At 41.7% G+C, this 17,071-nt stretch overlaps 1 protein-coding gene across 2 annotated transcripts in view; it reads left to right on the forward strand.

Moving 5' to 3' along the window:
* FNDC1 (fibronectin type III domain containing 1) overlaps window positions 1-17,071 on the forward strand; it is a 100,057-nt gene that overhangs the window by 16,499 nt on the left and 66,487 nt on the right. Inside the window, exons 2-4 of one of the 2 annotated variants that reach the window (XM_024249199.3) lie at window positions 11,510-11,704; window positions 14,071-14,157; window positions 14,589-14,657. In XM_024249199.3, the coding sequence (XP_024104967.3) occupies window positions 11,510-11,704; window positions 14,071-14,157; window positions 14,589-14,657 (351 nt within the window). Of the gene's footprint in view, window positions 1-11,461; window positions 11,705-14,070; window positions 14,158-14,588; window positions 14,658-17,071 lie in introns of those variants that run through there. The other variant, XM_063725078.1, reaches the window with a different exon arrangement.

The following is a 17,071-nucleotide window of genomic DNA, read 5'->3' on the forward strand; positions in this document are numbered from 1 at the left end:
AATTTAATGCAATCTGCCAGACTGTTATATATTAGTTGGGAAACTGGACTTGAATGGGACTAATAAAAATCCAGCTTAAAATGTCTCAGAAACATCTTGAGGGATAAGGGAGATTTATTTTAAGAATATTCTCTGAGCAAATTACAGTCAGTTCCTATTGGCTTGAGAGTTTGATTTTAGTTTTGCTGCTTGCAGTTTATTTTGAAACAGAATTTCTTCATGTTTCATTTTACTGTTCCATTTTTGTATTTTTCTGCTTTGTAGATCTTTTCCAAGTTGGCGGGTGGTGGAGAAGGAGGGAGTAAAGTAGGAAGATAATGAAAGGGAATAATGAAAGATGAACTATATTAATGAATATTCTTTCTCTTTGCTCCAATTTCCCCTGAAATGCAAATAAACAAACAACCTAGAATCTAACACATTCTAGGCAAACTTTGTCCATAAGGAGCCATTAACCCTTGAGATAATGAGAGCGCTTCTGAATGAAAGGCTTAGTTTGCCCACATAGTGCAATGGTGCAGGCGAACTTGGCTGGAGGTTGGGAGCCAATTCCTGAGGTCCCTAGAGGCAAAAGTGAGCTGCCCAGGCACCATGGAAGCTCTTTCCATGGGACCTTTTCATGTGAGGTAGCATGCCTGGCAGTCACCTGCATGGCAAGCTGACATGCAGCCCCCAGGCAGAGCCCAGAGACACAGGGGTCTCTGGCACAGGATGCAGTCTACTGAAGCCCAGGTGTGAGGATCACCCTGACATGCAGCCACTTGAAACTCACCAGAGGTGGAAAGCACTCGCACAGAAATGGGTGGAGGTGGTGGTGGCGCTGACAGTCTGGAGGGGATAGAAATGGATCTGACAAATGCCATTTAAAGATTGGCCAGTGGTTCCCCCTTGGAGATTTGGATGGCTTCACCATTTGGCTTCTTTGAGATGATGAAGAAAAAATATGATTCACAACTGTATTCAGTGACTATCCAGTGTACCCTTATAAGTACATTGGCATGCATGCATGAAAATTTGGCCTTTTTGTCTGAATAAAATGATGCGTTGTTATCAAAATGCTGGAAGAACAGCTGGTGACAACCACAGGGAATTTACGTGGGGCTGGGGTGGCTGGAGAGGTGAGCCCAGGGGTGCTGCTGGCTCCTCTGCTCAGGAGTGAGTATTGGCTGCAGCCAGTAATGGGGACCTGCAGCCTAGGGCAGAGCTCCTCACTCCATCAGTGTCCACCCTCCCCAGGTGAACATAACAGAGCGCTTAGGGGCCTGGAGTAGAATCCAGTAAGTTAGAGTTTCATGGGGAAATGGATTGGGCAGTGAGGAATGTGAACCAGGGATAAAGTCTGTAGGACACGATCTGCTTCCATTGCTGTCCTCCATCTCCCCTGGGACCTGGGACACCTGCTTGCCTTGATGTTCCTCTGACCTGACAAAGCACCAGGTGGTGTCAGAGTTTTGTTTGTAAAGCTCTTTCAATTTCCTAGTGTGTTTTATAATAAGTTCAGACTCCGAAGAGCTAGGGTTTGATTTTATTTTTTGTACAGTTATCCTTAAAGAACCCAATGCCAACTGTGGAAAACACTTCTATTGAAACCCATGAGTATTGAGAAATGTTAGAAGGGGACCCAGGTGGTTATTTTCATACCCAGACTTTGTCTACCCAACAGCAGCCTCCTCGGGGAAAATTCAATCCACCATCCGCTAATTTTACTAGTATTAGTTTTACATCACAGAACCATGAAACAACCTGGACTTCCAGGGTTTTTTTTTCTGGGTGGGGGGCTGGGTCATAAATATTTGCCAAATATAATTCCAACATCCATTTGAAAAAATATTTAAAATTTGGTCAGTCATTTGAGTCGTTCTAGTGTTTTGCCCATGTGTTGTCAGCCATCTGATGTTTCTGAATTTCTGAATATTTCTGTGCTGTCTGGTATCGTATGAATAATAGCTGAATTTTTCCACCTTTCCTCTGAATCCTAGTCTCTGTGTCGTATATCACATTGATTCCTACCTCCAAGCTATACTGCTATTGTAGTACATCCTAACCTTTTCTGGCTGATTATCTGTTGACTTTTTGGTCCAAGACGTGTGGTTACACTGAGATCTGTGTTTTCTTCATTTCAGAGTCTGGGAAGTATTTGGCGGTTTCCAATGGAAAGTAAAACTTGAACTTCAAACAAAGATGAAGTAGGCAGACTTACGTAAGCATGAAGGGTTTGTTGCAATAAAGAGCAATCTTTGGTATACTTAAGAAATAACTTCAGCATTTTTGGGGTTTTATTGGACCAGTGTATTTCCAAAGCCCTTAACATTCCTTTGGGAGCTTCTTTGTAACTTAGGCTGTCCTCACTGGCTCCTTGGCATTTGCTGCAGGCTGGGTGGGCTGCCGTGAATGCTCCACTAGGAATGGCAGCCGTACCAGGTGGTATCTGCCTCAATTTCTTTTTTTTTTCTTTTTCTTTTTTTTTTTTTTTTGAGACAGAGTCTCACTCTGTTGCCCAGGCTGGAGTGCAGTGGTTCAATCTTGGCTCACTGCAAGCTCCGCCTCCCGGGTTCACTCCATTCTCCTGCCTCAGCCTCCTGAGTAGCTGGGACTACAGTCGCCTGCCACCAGGCCCAGCTAATTTTTTTTTGTATTTTTAGTAGAGACGGGGTTTCACCGTGTTAGCCAGGATGGTCTCGATCTCCTGACCTCGTGATCCACCTGCCTCGGCCTCCCAAAGTGCTGGGATTACAGGCATGAGCCACCGTGCCCGGCCGCCTCAATTTCTTTGAGTGCGTCCAAATACACTGGCTGTGGGAGTAGCTTCAGAAATGTTAATTTTTACTTTTTTTTTTTTTTTTTTTTTAAGATGGAGTCTCACTCTGTCATCCAGGCTGGAGTGCAGTGGCGAAATCTCAGCTCACTGCAACCTCCGCCTCCCAGGTTCAAGCGATTCTCCCGCCTCAGCCTCCAGAATAGCTGGGATTACAGGTGCCCACCACCATGCCTGCCTGGCTAATTTTTGTATTTTTAGTAGAGACAGGGTTTCACCATGTTGGCCAGGCTGGTCTTGAACTCCTGACCTCAGATGATCTGCCCGCCTTAGCCTCCCCAAGTGCTGGGATTATAGGCGTGAGCTGCTGCACCTGGCCAATTTTTATTTTCATAGAAGATCTCGATTAATAATGTTCTAGCCCATCGGGGTCTGACTATGGATGGCAAAAACCCAACTTGAGCTCATTTAAATTCCAGAATTCACTGGTTCTTGGCGCTATACCATGGGATAGGCAGGGGGCCAGCTGGCCTTTGGGATGCCTAGAACTAGGGCTGTAAGCATCATTGGAACTCTCTCCTCACCTCTGGTCTCTTCTCAATGTGAGAGCAAGAGCTGGTCACCAGCAATGCCAGGATTCTTCCTCCACAGCCTCATGAGTAGAAAATACTGGCCATATCTCCGGTCCAGCTCCAGTTAGAACAATTCCTGGGAAGTTCCCTGGGCAGTTTGGGGTCACACGTCCATTACCAGAAGAATCAGGGGAGCTTTACTGGATAGACAGAAATGATGTGTATTGTTTCCACAATACAGTGTGGATTGGCTTCCTTATGGAGATTTTGTGGAGGACTCTAAGAATTTAGGCAAGCAGGACACTTTGGATTCACTTATTCTTACTTCAGGGAGCCCTGAAGAAATGGCACTGATTTCAGTGAATGATGGCAGAGGCCACAGTTGCTAAGGGAACTCTCACCCCTCCTGGGCATTGGAAAGACTCTTCCCTGGCTGAGGCCGAATAGTATAAGAAGTAAAGGAGGAAAGCTATTTGGACTTTAATTTCTTTCGGTTTTGAGCTATGAGACAAAGAAAGCCCTACTTTTGGACTTTAAATTTCCCCTGGGAATTTTGTGATGGGAGGGATTTCTGTGAAAATCTGGGTGTTTTTATATTGCTTGTATTGTGTTATGAGCAGATTGTCATGCCGTTATGTCATCTCATTCCTGGGACTGTGCTGGGCTCTTTCGGACAGCATAAACTGGTGAAAATTTGGCATTGGAATAGGTCAGGACAGCAGTAAATTTTCAGCCTGGAGGTCAGCTTGACTTTGGAGTTGGCTAAAGAATGAGTTTTACCCATGTCAAAGCCTTCTGGGGTCCTGATAGGGGCGGTATTCCCATCTTTAATCCCAGGAAGATACATGGCAGGTCACTGATGAATCCAGGTCATCTCCTGAAGGTGGGGCAAGGTGGTCCTCATCCTCACCCTGAGGGGCAGCCACAGCTTGACCACAGGTTGACCGTTGCACCCATTGGGTCAGGGACAAGCAGCTGGGGATGTTCAGGGAGCTTCCAAGGAGAGGAGCTGTGGTGCCAATGAGCACAACAGAGGACGTTTCTGGCCTGTCCCCTATCCCGCACTCCACGCTGCAGCCGAGGGCGATTGGGAGGAGTACAGCCTGGTCGTCCTTCTTTCTTTACCTGGTGGCGTGAATGGATTAGAAGCCACAGGTGTGAGTGTCTTCTCTCAGGTCTGCCTTCCTACGGGAAAGTTCCATTTGGCTCCACTCCCACATCCCTGTGGGAGTTCATGGGGTGAGGTCTAGGCCGGTTGCTCTCTGTCCACAGCTGGGAAGCTGCTTGCTGAGTAGTCTGCCCTGCAGTCTCCTTCTGGGTCCTCCAATGGTCCAGAGCTGGAGCAGGGAGACGAGGAGGTAGGAAGCACAATGGTGACCACACGTTAGAGCCCACATTCTCCAGTTCAGCTTTGTCAGCAATAAACCTGATATTTTGCTTTCTGACTCTTTTATCTGTTTGTTGAATTTTGTTTTGAACTCAAATGTTCATCATGAGCACTTTTGTGCCTCATGCTTCAAGTTCAGGAATGGGTGCTTCATACATTTAGCCTGGGGAAATGAAACTGAAATGTAATTTGTTATTGATCAGCACACTAGAAATATATAGGCCCTTTTATTGCTTGGCCAAATGTATTCCATTTGGTATTTGTATCAGTTCGTTCTCATGCTGCTGTAAAGAACTACCTGAGACTGGGTAACTTAAGAAGAAAAGAGATTTAATTGACTCACGGTTCTTCAGGCTGTGCAGGAAGCAAGGCTAGGAGGCCTCAGGAAATTTACAAGCTTGGCGGAAAGCGAAGGGGAAGTAAGCATGTCTACGATGGTGGAGCAAGAGAGCGAAAGGGGAGGTGCCACACACTTTCAAATAACCATATCTTGTGAGACTCTATCATGGGACAGCACTAGGGGGATGGTGCTAAACCATTAGCAACCACTCCATGATCTCATCACCCCGTACCTCCAACACTCAGGATCACAATTCAACACGAGATTTGGGTGGGGACACAGTGCCAAACCATATCACTATAAGAGATGGGTCCTAGGAATCAATGAATTGTCTAAGTACAGTGGGACCAGGAGTTTTGAGATCCAAAGATAACTCAAATCTATTATTTGAAGACTTGATTTTCAAATCAAATCAAATGGATTTTTAGTTACTTGAATAATTTTCTCAAGGGAATACTTGGTAGAAAAATCAAAGAAGAAATAGCATTTGTTTTTCTTGCAACTGTTCCATCATTTATTATCTCAGAAAATATTTGGTTTTACCTATTCAACATTTTATTAGTGGATTTTTTTAAATCTCAGCTGTGTATTTTAACTTCATTATCTACAACGATTATGTGAGTGGTAAGCTCTGTTTCAGTGCAATCACAGAATTAAAAAATGTAAGCATGCTTATCAGTTGCTATTTTGTTTCTAAATGGTAGACTGACTGTAAATCAAACTTAAAGTATTCATTTATACACCTAATATTGAATGCTGACTCTGAGCCAACACTTTCGGTGCTGTAGAACATTTGGCTAAAATCAGTGCATTTCAAAGTTAAAATGGAGCATATTCAAAGGAATTATGCCTGATAGAAGATGATTTTATTCTTTGTTTATCCCTGGATTAGTCGTCCTTTTTTTTTTTTTTTTTTTTTTTTGTGACAGGGTCTCACTCTGTCGCCCAGGCTAGGATGTGGTGGTACAATGATAAATCACAGCTCACTGCATCCTGCCCTCCCAGGCTCAAGCAATGCTCCCACCTCAGCCTCCCATGTAGCTGGGACTACAGGTGCACGACACCATGTCTAGCTAATTTTTTTGTATTTTTTTATATATAGAAATGAGGTTTCACCATGTTGCTCAGACTGGTCTCAGACTCCTTGGCTCAGGTGATCCACCTGCTGCAGTCTCCCAAAGTGCTGGGATAACCTACGTGAGCCACCATGCCCAGCCATGTCATGCTCTTATAACCACCTCTGCCCCCACCTCTAAAATCTACCATCCATTCATCTTTTTCCTTTTACCTACCTTGAGAACTTAATGAAGTAACTATATGTCATTAAAAAATTGAAACAAAACCAAGACCAAAAGCAACACTTTTAATCCAGAAAGATTCAGTTACTATTTCAAATCACAGTTTTCTCAGCATGATTTCTTTATGAATTGTGTCATTATGGCATTATTTTTACCATTGATTCACTTTATTCACTGATTCTGAACCTTCCTTCTCTTTATTCTGAGAAACAGTGCTTGACAGAGTTCCCTTGAGAGGAAGCATGCTTATTTTCGTCCACCATGGATATGCCTGGACACTGAAGGATGATGCTGAACATCTAATTCAGGTGCTTGGACAGGTGGTGTTGTCTGAACCAAGATTTTGAATAATTGGATATTGAATTTCATTCTGAAAGTGTTCAGTTTGAAACTCATATTGGACCATATAGACAGTAGGGGAATATTGGTCTGGAATGGTTAGGCCAGAAATAGACATGCAGAAGTCAACAGTTTTGCTGGTAGTTGAAGCCTGTGTAGCATCCCACACTCCTCTCCCTGAAGGCTTGCTGGGATGCATCTCCCTACTTCTTGGAGCCCAGGACAGCTTTTTCAGAGCCTTCTGGTCTCTTGAGGGACAGAGGGGAGGTCTAGGGGTGTGATGTGATTCCTTGGACAGATCTGTACCTGATGCCTTCAGGGGCTGGGATTGCTCTAGTTCCTCTCCAGACTTTAGCTTTCATCTTGATTCATAGACTTTCCTCACGGACCCAGATTCACAGAGTCTCTGAATTGAAATTAGACACGAGGAAGTTGTCTGGGTCAACAACTAAAGGATTTCTTCTGGGGTCAAGGTAGAGGTCACTGACTGGCCGCCAGTGGACTGAGTCTGGCAGCTCGTGTGTGTATGTGTGTGTGTGTGTCCCTACGTAGTGTTTTTTTTTAATGGAGTTAATCACCAATTAATATACAATTGGGAGTTTTCACACAAAAATCAGGGTTTTAGCTTCTTAGAAAAAAATCCCAGAATGTCTGACAATGTGGAGCCTGGACATTTTTGTCTGAATTTCTTTTCATCAGCAGGAACCTAAACTGAATTGTGCCTTTAGATGGAGCATATATTCTCCATAGATGTCACTTGCTGGAGGTTCATGGTCCTTGTAGGCATTTCATGGTCTTCATTACTTGCAGGCATGGTCCTTGGAGACTCCTGGATTGATCTTGTTGGTCTTACATCTTTTCCTTCAACCATAAACCATTTAAGTGAGCACCAAGTGTGTAGGCAGCCCTGAGTGAGAAGATGAGGTATGGTGCCCCATCTACTATGATGAACAGACCCTGCAGATATATTGGTCAGGTTGGCCCAGAGACCTACTGCTGGACTCAGGCTTAGTTCTGGACTCAGCATGTCAGCAACCCCGGGGAATCTCTGGAGGCCTGTCTGTGCAAACTGAAGACTCTTCAAGGACAGACATTGAAGAGCCATTGGAATCTTGGAATCCATCTATCTAAGAGCAGTCATGGATCCATACTTTGACCCTTGGACCAAACTGGCCTCTTTGGGCCCTTTTGCATAAGTCCTGGAGTTGGTGCTAGACCAAAGTAAGAAATCTAGGTGCTGATTGTGCCCTTATTTTTCATTCTCCAGCAAACCAATAGAGGTCCTATTCCCCATGGGAGCTATGGCACAGAAGTGTCTAGCCTGGCAATTGCTGGGTATCTGAACGGCCACCAAAATATTATTTTGCCACTCAGTCCCCAGCAAAATATTCTTGAATCTGAATAAAGTTTACTGGTATGAACTGTGGAAGTGATTTTGCTGTGTTATGAAATCTTTGAAGTCATAGCAGGCTGTTACTGGCTTTCTTCTTCTGTCTGGAGCACCTTACCATCTGTCTCCACTCAAAGACAGTCTTGAATGAGGAAGGACACAGACAGGAAATTCTTTTCATGTAACCCAATTCCCTTAGGCTGCAACTTAAGCTCATTTTTGCATCCTGTGAATATGAAAAAATCATCTTGTCATGGCCCTACCTTCATGCATGGACTGTGAAGTTTCCTCCCAATGTTCCCTCTATTGGACTATATGATTCCTGCTGAATTGATGTTTGGGTTTGTCATTTTTCTTTAGAGACCCAGTGCATGGATAGATAGCTTTAAAGAATGTATCCAGTATCATCTTCATTAGATGAGAATACTGTAAATGATTACAAAGATTCTATGATTCATTTGTCCAGCAGAGAGGATGGTCTGTTTCAAGTTTCTAAGAATACTTAAAAATAAACAAGGACTCACTTTGTCATATTTCATCTTTATGCTATCAAAGTGCTGATTCCAGAACACAGAACTCAGAATGCAACCAACAGAGCCCAAAGCCACATTCACACTCCTTATAGCTTTATTTCACATTGAACGATTGCACTCATGAGACCATCAAAACAATGATCGGGAATAGAACAAACTGTCATACTTCTAACCCCAAGGATAAGTTTTCTGTCAAGCAATCTAAGCTCATGCACATTGATTTGTGCTTGCTGGAATGACTGCTCCTTAGTTAGATGCTGGTTTGATGACTTCACTCAGAGCTGAGGCACTGCAGGTGAGAGGCAGGGCTGGAATGATGGGCGGGATTGCTTTTTATCTGGGTCTCTTATTTGTCTTTTTGTCCAGTTCTCTCTGAGTTAGTCATGGACGAGTTAGGCATGAAGCACCAAAAATGACATCAATTTTAATATCAACGTCGATGGGAATCCAGGAAATGAAAATATCTCATCAGGTCAAGTGTTTTGTTTAACTGGCCCAGTCTGTGTGTGGTGCGGTGGGTGGGAGGAGGAGGTCGCGATATTTGGCCTAAGGCATTTTGAGAACCTTAAATTCCGAATTGATCTTATAAGGAGACTGACGATAAGGTTGCCTGTAAGGTTTTGTTTCAGGGTCCCCAAAAGGCCTTTATGTTAAAAATAACCTTCATTAGGTAACTCTCTAAGGCTTAAATTGTCACTATTAGAAAGTCACTCCTCTGGTTTAAAGTTTTGTCATAAGAAGCAAATTCCTGAGACAGAACATCACTCACTTATTCCATTCCTTCCAGAAGAGAGGGGTCGATGAGGACGCGCAGCACAAGGTGAAGTGATTGTGGTGGGTAGGGAGGAAGAGTGCTCCCAGGAGAGGAAGATGGTGGGGGAAGGTGGGGTGGAGGGTGGTGGGGTGGTAAACAGCTCTGGAGATCTTACAATTTGTTTTAGGATAGTATGTTTCAGTGGATATGGTCATTGATCATTGATAATAAGAGAGCAATTCCGAGGGAGCATGAGCTTCTGGCAGAGCTGGGCTTTAGAGTTGGGCAAAGCCATGTTTGTAGTTGGCTCCATCCCTGGTGTAGCTGTGTGACTCAGCACAGAATAATTTCCAAGGATAAATGCAAGGTATCGCAGAGAAGAACAATGAACATATTTATAAATTGCTCTTTTCATGTGTCAGTAATAAAGGTAAATCATGTTCTGGCCTAGGTAGCTGTGTACTGATTGAATCACTAGTGCCCGGTAGAAAATGTGACAGTATTTAGGTTTCACGTTTCTCACATTTTAGAATGTCTATTCAAGATCTCGCTTTTCTTGATGGAGATTTGCTGTAAAGAAAAATGCGATATGTATATTCATTCATTTATATTCTTCCTTGGGAGAAACATTCAACCATGAACTTCCATTTGTAGTTTTCGGATATCTTGTTTTGCTTCTACACACCTTTTGGTCAGTGTGAAATGTTGGATTCCTGGGAATGATTCCTGCTGAAGTTGCTTGTAGGTAAGGAAAGGTAAATGAAATTAGAGAAGAGTAACCACTATTGCTAATTTTAAATGCCTAGAAAATGATTGGTGTCTTCATAGTCTTCCCAACTCAAAATTTCCCAAAGAGCATGAGGCCACTTACCTGTGATTCCTCCCTCACAGGTTTACAGGAACCTCACCTCTGGAGTTGGGAGGGAATGCTTTGTAGATTTTTGTCCATACCCTAACATCATGCTTCTGTCTCCAGAATAGACATTCTTTCTCTAACGCTTCAAAATCCTCAAATTCATACTCTTCTTTCATCCCTTGAATTTCTCTAAGGAGTTCTTTCCCTTGCTAATCATTTTACTCCAGAGGCAATGGGCAATTTTGGGAGGACTGATGTGTGTTAGAATTATCTATGTTTATTCTGTTCAGAATTTTCATCCAATATTAAAATCACGTACTAACTCACATATATGTCATCACTAAACATGCTCCTTTTCTTTTCTTCTTCCCTGAGCCTCCAAATGCGTTTTTCTTAAAGTTACTGTTTAAAGGCTGTTGGTTTTGTTTTTAGGTTACTTTTTTCTTTCTTGCAGCATGCTTTACTCAATAGTCAGTTTCAGTTCCAGGTTTGCCCTAGATTTGTTTGACTGTTGCTTGAATATTTCACACACGTTTATATTATGTTGCATTACAATATCAGTTAGTTAGTGAGTAGAGAGATTTTGTTTGACAAAATGTTATGTTTCACTTTAGTAATTTTGAAAATGAAGTGAATTTCTTTGGAACCTCATAAGTCAAGATAAAAAAGTGATTGTACTTGGTACTAACTTGTTTTTCTTCTGGAACACAATATGGAAACATTTAAATTAGACATATGCAGATAGAACCAGAGTTTTACTCACCCTTTAAGCTGTTGATGATCTTGGTTTGTTTTCTTTGTGGAAATGAATGCTTCTGTTATCTCACTTAGAATACAATGGATATTTTTCTTAATCAGGACAGTTTTATGCTGTTTTCTCAGAGATGTTTAAAGATTGTCCAACTGTATCACACAACATACTAATAACTTATTTACTATATAAATGCTACTGGAGAGTATGGCAAATCACTAATTTGTTATTCTGTCACTAGCAAGACAGTGTAATCAAGCCAGACAATGCCTAGAGTTTATATTGATTTATTTCCCTTTTGGTTTAAATTTACCACCCACAGTTATCCAAAATACACGAAGGCCTGTGGGTTTGGTATATTTGTTTTGTTGCCATATTGTAATGCTGTGCAAATACATGACTGTCCTTAAAGTATTTCGGATCATACTGATTAAACGTCATTTACTGTTTTCCTAACAATATCAAAGAGGATTAAAAAAATTCATTTTCCCAATCTGTTATTGCCATGAGTTGATAGTTGCGCTGTTTACATAGTTGACCACCCACTGAAGCCAAGGCACGTGAAACTGCTGTCCACTAAAATGGGCCTGAAAGTCACGTGGGACCCACCCAAAGATGCTACCAGTAGACCTGTGGAGCATTACAACATTGCCTATGGGAAGTCACTGAAAAGTCTTAAATACATCAAGGTGAATGCGGAGACATACTCCTTCCTTATTGAGGATGTGGGTAAGTGACACTCTGATCTTGTTCCCAGTCAGAATTAACTGTGCACCAACATTCTCAGTTGCGTTCTTAGGATGACTGTGAGACAACCCATGGCTGGGCTCAAGGTCCCTTACGGTTCTTTGGGAATGGAGAGCTGAGTTCTGAGATGCTTGTCAGAGGCTGCTGTTTGACAGCTGGCGTTGGGCACTTGGGCTTCCCCATCAGTGCATGTGAACTCAAGTATTCCTGTTTCCAAACTGATGCAGCAGATGATTTTTAGTTTCTGAATGTGTTTTCAGAAAGTAGATTGATCCTTTTTTGCTTCATAGAAACTTGACTGCTAAACAATTGAGTGGGCTGATCTAGAGACTTCGAACTTATATGCCATTTTATAATCAGGGATTGGTCAAGTTGTATGTCCCTGTAGATGTGGAATACGTTATGCCTAGCCACGTCTGGTTAGAGATGTAACACTTTGCCCCATTTAAATTTGATTTTAACTTGATTCTGGAGGTTTGGAATATTTGAGATCTTGCCTCAATATATTTTGTCTTATAAGTGCAGATGTAGTTGGTTTTGGGCTTAGGCTTCGAGCTGCCTCTGAATCCTCTGTCTTCCACTTTTTGATTCCAGTAACCTAAAGCCCCATTGATTCTTGCACCATGTCATGGCCCAACGTTAAGATGGATCATGAGGAAGGAAGAGAAGTCAGCATTTAGGAAACAGGTCTCCTCTTGTGCCACCTTAGCACTTTGATCCTTTAGTGGATCATGGGCTCCTCAGCTTTGGTCCCCTGACCACAGTTGACCACACTTACTCCTTCTCCACCTCCTGCATTTGACATCACGCTTCCTGGGTAACAGAGCAGAAAGTGTATAAAAGAGAGATGAAGGAAGACAGACTCCCTTCCTCATGGCTTCAGCTAAATGTCCATTTCCCTTAATCTCTTCCACATCACCTTGGCTCCCCAAGTCCAGCTGTGAGGTTAAATGGAGATTCTATCAGATCAAAGGCATGAGCAGATCATATCTGCTTGCTCAAACCTTGGGTTGTTATGATGGCTGCAGAGAAGAAAAACATGTGAAAAGAGAGTCGTAGAGCTCACTAAAAAACAAATAGTATCTCCCAGACAACTTTCTGATGAGTTAACTCTATGGGTATCAAACACATGTGGATTAAATTTCTTTGAAATACAAACAAGCTCAGAGTAAAGAGAGAAAGTGTCTGGTGAAGCATGATTCTGCATTCTGCCTGACCCCGGGGCATTTCCCAATTAGCCTGGTGGGTCGTGCCAAACCCTGAATGCCACCAGGCCCTGCTACAGTGAGATAGAAGTCACTGTCTTGATCACAGCAGGCATCTCAGGGGGCATCAGCCAGGCTTCTGTTCATGGCCTCTGTCTTGAGGACTGAGTGAAGTTTTGTTACAGTAATGCTCCCTACTTTGAGAAATGTCATTGTCATTATGACCTTTGACAGAACTAACCCTCATCTCTCCAGCTCTCATCCCCTGAAATACCCACAGACTTTCATCTCTTCAAGGAATTGGCACCCCACTTACCTGTCACAAGAGAGTGATTCATTTTCAGGAAACCTAGTACTTAGTAGGGTTTTACTTTGCAGGGCTACACGTTCAGGGTGCCCTCCCCTGTAACACGGATCTTCATTTTTTTTCCCATCCCATCAACTTTAGGAGCTCAGCCTAAGAGACCTCTGCTATTTGGCCTTGACCCCTAGATGAAAATCAAAAAGTGAAGCCCAGTTATGTCAAGATTAGCATTTCCAAGACTCCAGGATATATACATTTTTCTAGCTTTTTGTTGGAATGGTCAAAAACAACATGCAGACATAGTAAGGGGAACATTTTATTGTGAAAAGGAGAAAATTTCATGAAGCTTTACGTATTGCAGTGAAGATTTCCCATGTGCTACATTTTATGAGTTACATTGACATTTCTTATTATTTTCTGGAGATTTTCATCTGGAGCCTCTAATGGGGAAAGATTATTAGTAGTGATTGACAGTGTATGTTCAAACACCTATTTAGTGGACAAGGAGTTCCTGTTTCCTACATGGATTTCACATTAAAACCTTCAAAAGCTCTTTTTGTTGAGTGTTGATGAATCCAGGTTTATTCCACATGGCATGTACCTTGTATGAAATAAAGTTTATGTTCTTTGGGTCATGTGTTTTTCAGTTGCATGAGAAGAATGTTAGTGATTTTAATTTAAAAAAAGAGAGACATCTATCATTATGCTTGTCACTGAATTTGGATTTTTGTATTTGGTTATAACTGGTATAAGGAAGATGGTTATTCATGGTTAGTGAGTGAAACTCTGTCATTCTTGGAGATCTGAATCGGTGGCTTGATATGAACCGTATGTTTCAGAGCCGGGGGTAGTGTACTTTGTGCTGCTTACTGCAGAAAACCACAGTGGAGTGAGCCGTCCTGTTTACAGAGCTGAAAGCCCACCTGGTAAGTCCTATCTAGAATCAGAGGCTGTAGTGTTGTTACTTAGATTGGGAGAGACATCCCTCCTTGCTTCTTCCAGTAAATATAAATTTAGAGTTATTAAATAATTTTTGAACAAGAACTTTTTAGACTTGTATAGCAAGCTGACAGATTGAAAAGTGGAAGAGGCTTATCTTTTCTTTTAAAATAGTTTTAATGTAGGTTATTAGCATTTCATCCAGACGTTTTGAATACTCGCTAGAGTAAACCATATGTAAAAGACGTAAAATATGTATTGTCCGTAAAGCTGAGGTGTTGAGTCACTAACATGGGCTGAGCAGATCCTTTTGAAGATTGTTGAAAAGATCATTTAATTATACATTATGGATGCACTGTAATGTGGAAAACCCAACAGTCCTCGTTTCTAACTATCAAGTTGCATTTCCCTAATTTAGGAGGTGAATGGATCGAGATTGATGGTTTTCCCATTAAGGGTCCAGGACCATTTAATGAAACCGTCACAGGTACTACTTCCTCTTTCGTGTCAGATTCATGTTTTCACTGAAGCAACGTCTCGCAAGAGAGTTGTGCTTCCGTCACACACATGTGCTCACAAACCTTCACTGAGTTCCCATCGCTAAACTAACACACACGCCACACAGTCTTGGTCAACCTGTTCTGCACCCGATGAACTAGACTGTAACCAGTGTTGCTTATTGTTCACCGTTCTTTCATGTTCTCGCGTGGGGAAGTGTCTGTGTCTACATCTGGGGATACTGTTGCCCTCTTCATAGGCAAATATGGTGGTTGAGATGGCAGTACTGACCAGATTAGGATATTTATAGCTCTTCTACCAGTGAATCAATGAATGGGGTCCCCCCAAAATAGTGGCTTTTACGGGCTAACATGTTGCTTCAAGTCTTGCTTTTTTCTTACGACCTTGGGATATTTTGTGATATGTTAGATGACCTACCTTCCATCTCTGCTCCATATTTGTGTATCTGTTTGTTTTCTCATTTGGATGTTGATGTTGTCTGGTCATGTTGTTTTACTTACTGAGAAAAGTGTTGACCTTTCTTGTGTGTTTCTTGAATATATTTAATTGATGGTGAAAAAATAATGTAAAATGAATGCAGTTATTTCAGAGTGTGGTTGGGTAATACCTCGAAGGCACTATGGTGAGGAGCTATGTTTTATTTTCACGTGTCGTGTGTTTAAATATATCAATCTGACATTGTTGTTGACAGGAAGGTGAGTATGATGAAACCAATGACACTTATCTGCTTTTCAGACCAGATTTGATGGTGTAGGCAGTCTTCACAGTGCATGCTATATGAAAAGGGGGTGGAAGAACAAAACATCAGAAAAGAAAACTGGCTTTTGGGGAGAGACTAAGTGTTCTTGTTTGAATGACTATGAGGTGTTGCAACGGAAATTTCTTGTAGCTGATTTGAGAAGAGAGAATGGAAGTTGGAAGAGGGAAGTAAGAACGAGATATGGACTTAGGAGTCATGCTATAGGGCAAAAGTTGAAGTAGAGAGCTCATGAATGGCTGAGGATTAGCAGAAAGAAGAGCAGGAGGCCGGGAGTCAAACCATGGAAATACTGACAGTAAAATGGTCAACAAGTTAGTACAGCTAGCAAGTGTGCAAAGAAAAAAAGGTGTTTATTTTCAGAGGTTGTTTACCTCTGAAGACACCCACGTAAACAGACACGTATGAACCTTTTACTGATGGATGTTTGCGCCTTGCATTTGAATCTTATATTTTGTATTTTAAATAAGCGTTTTATTTTTACATCCTTCCTGATAAAGTTTTTTGAATGACAGTAGTTTTAGAAAAAGTGATTTTCTTCTTGCTTTTTCAGGAGTAATTAATTTCTTATGCCCTCTTTAATAGTGTGTGTGCACACACATGTATGACCTTTCTGAGTAAGTAAGCAGAAACCCTGGGGACCAGGGATCAGACAGCCGTGTTCCAGCTCATTATTGGTTGTATGTATTGTGAGATTATTTAACTTCTCTCTGCAGGAGGCTTTGCAGGCCCTGGTCGCCAAACCACTCTGCTATAATACATGATGTTTCATTTGTCATACCTGGTGATTAAAAAAGATACCAGAAGAAACTGCTGGCTCAAACCGCTTGAAGCATGTAACATAAAGCAGAACTTAAAACAACAACAACAACAACAACAAAAAAACAAACCAAGAATATCCAGAATGCACAGACTAGGTTAAAGTACTTCACAAATTACATTTCATTGTTAATAAAAAATAATAATTTATGTGAAATTATCAGTAAGTGATCACCATGTATCTATACTTTTTGACGAGGCTTAGAAAATATGATCTGCTATTATTCTGAGAAATTGTTAAATATATGATAATCTTGTCAAACAAAAGAAGTATTCAGAATTCCCTGTCTTCATTCAAAGAAGAATTTGCCTTCAGAAATGCAGACATTAGCATGGGCACCTGGTGTAAGGCCCAAAGGGATTCACTTCAGTGCTTTGACTGATAGGGTCTCATGTCCTTCCTGTGTTTTATTAGAAACCAGAGGAATAACCATTCTTTTAAGCTGCTAGAAACAATGGCTGCAGTTCTGATTCCAGAAGGCCTCCTTTTGCGGGCTTACAGCTATCTCAACTGAACTGTCTTTACCTAAAAATAGGACTTTAATTATTTAATTCATTTATTACAGTCAGAGGTCTACGTGTTAAAGATACAAGCTAGATAAGGGATCACCTCAATGAAACTTACATTCTAATGAGAAAGAAAGATAACAAACAAATATGCACAAAATGATGCATATAATCTATTAATTTGCTGGGGCTGCCATAACAAAATGCCACAGACTGGGTGACTTAAACAACACAAATTTATTTCTCTTGATTATTGGGTCTAGAAGTCCAAAGTCCTGATGTTGGCAGGTTTGATTTCT

Source organism: Pongo abelii, chromosome 5 (assembly GCF_028885655.2).
Source record: "Pongo abelii isolate AG06213 chromosome 5, NHGRI_mPonAbe1-v2.0_pri, whole genome shotgun sequence".
NCBI classification, from domain to species: Eukaryota; Metazoa; Chordata; class Mammalia; order Primates; family Hominidae; genus Pongo; species Pongo abelii.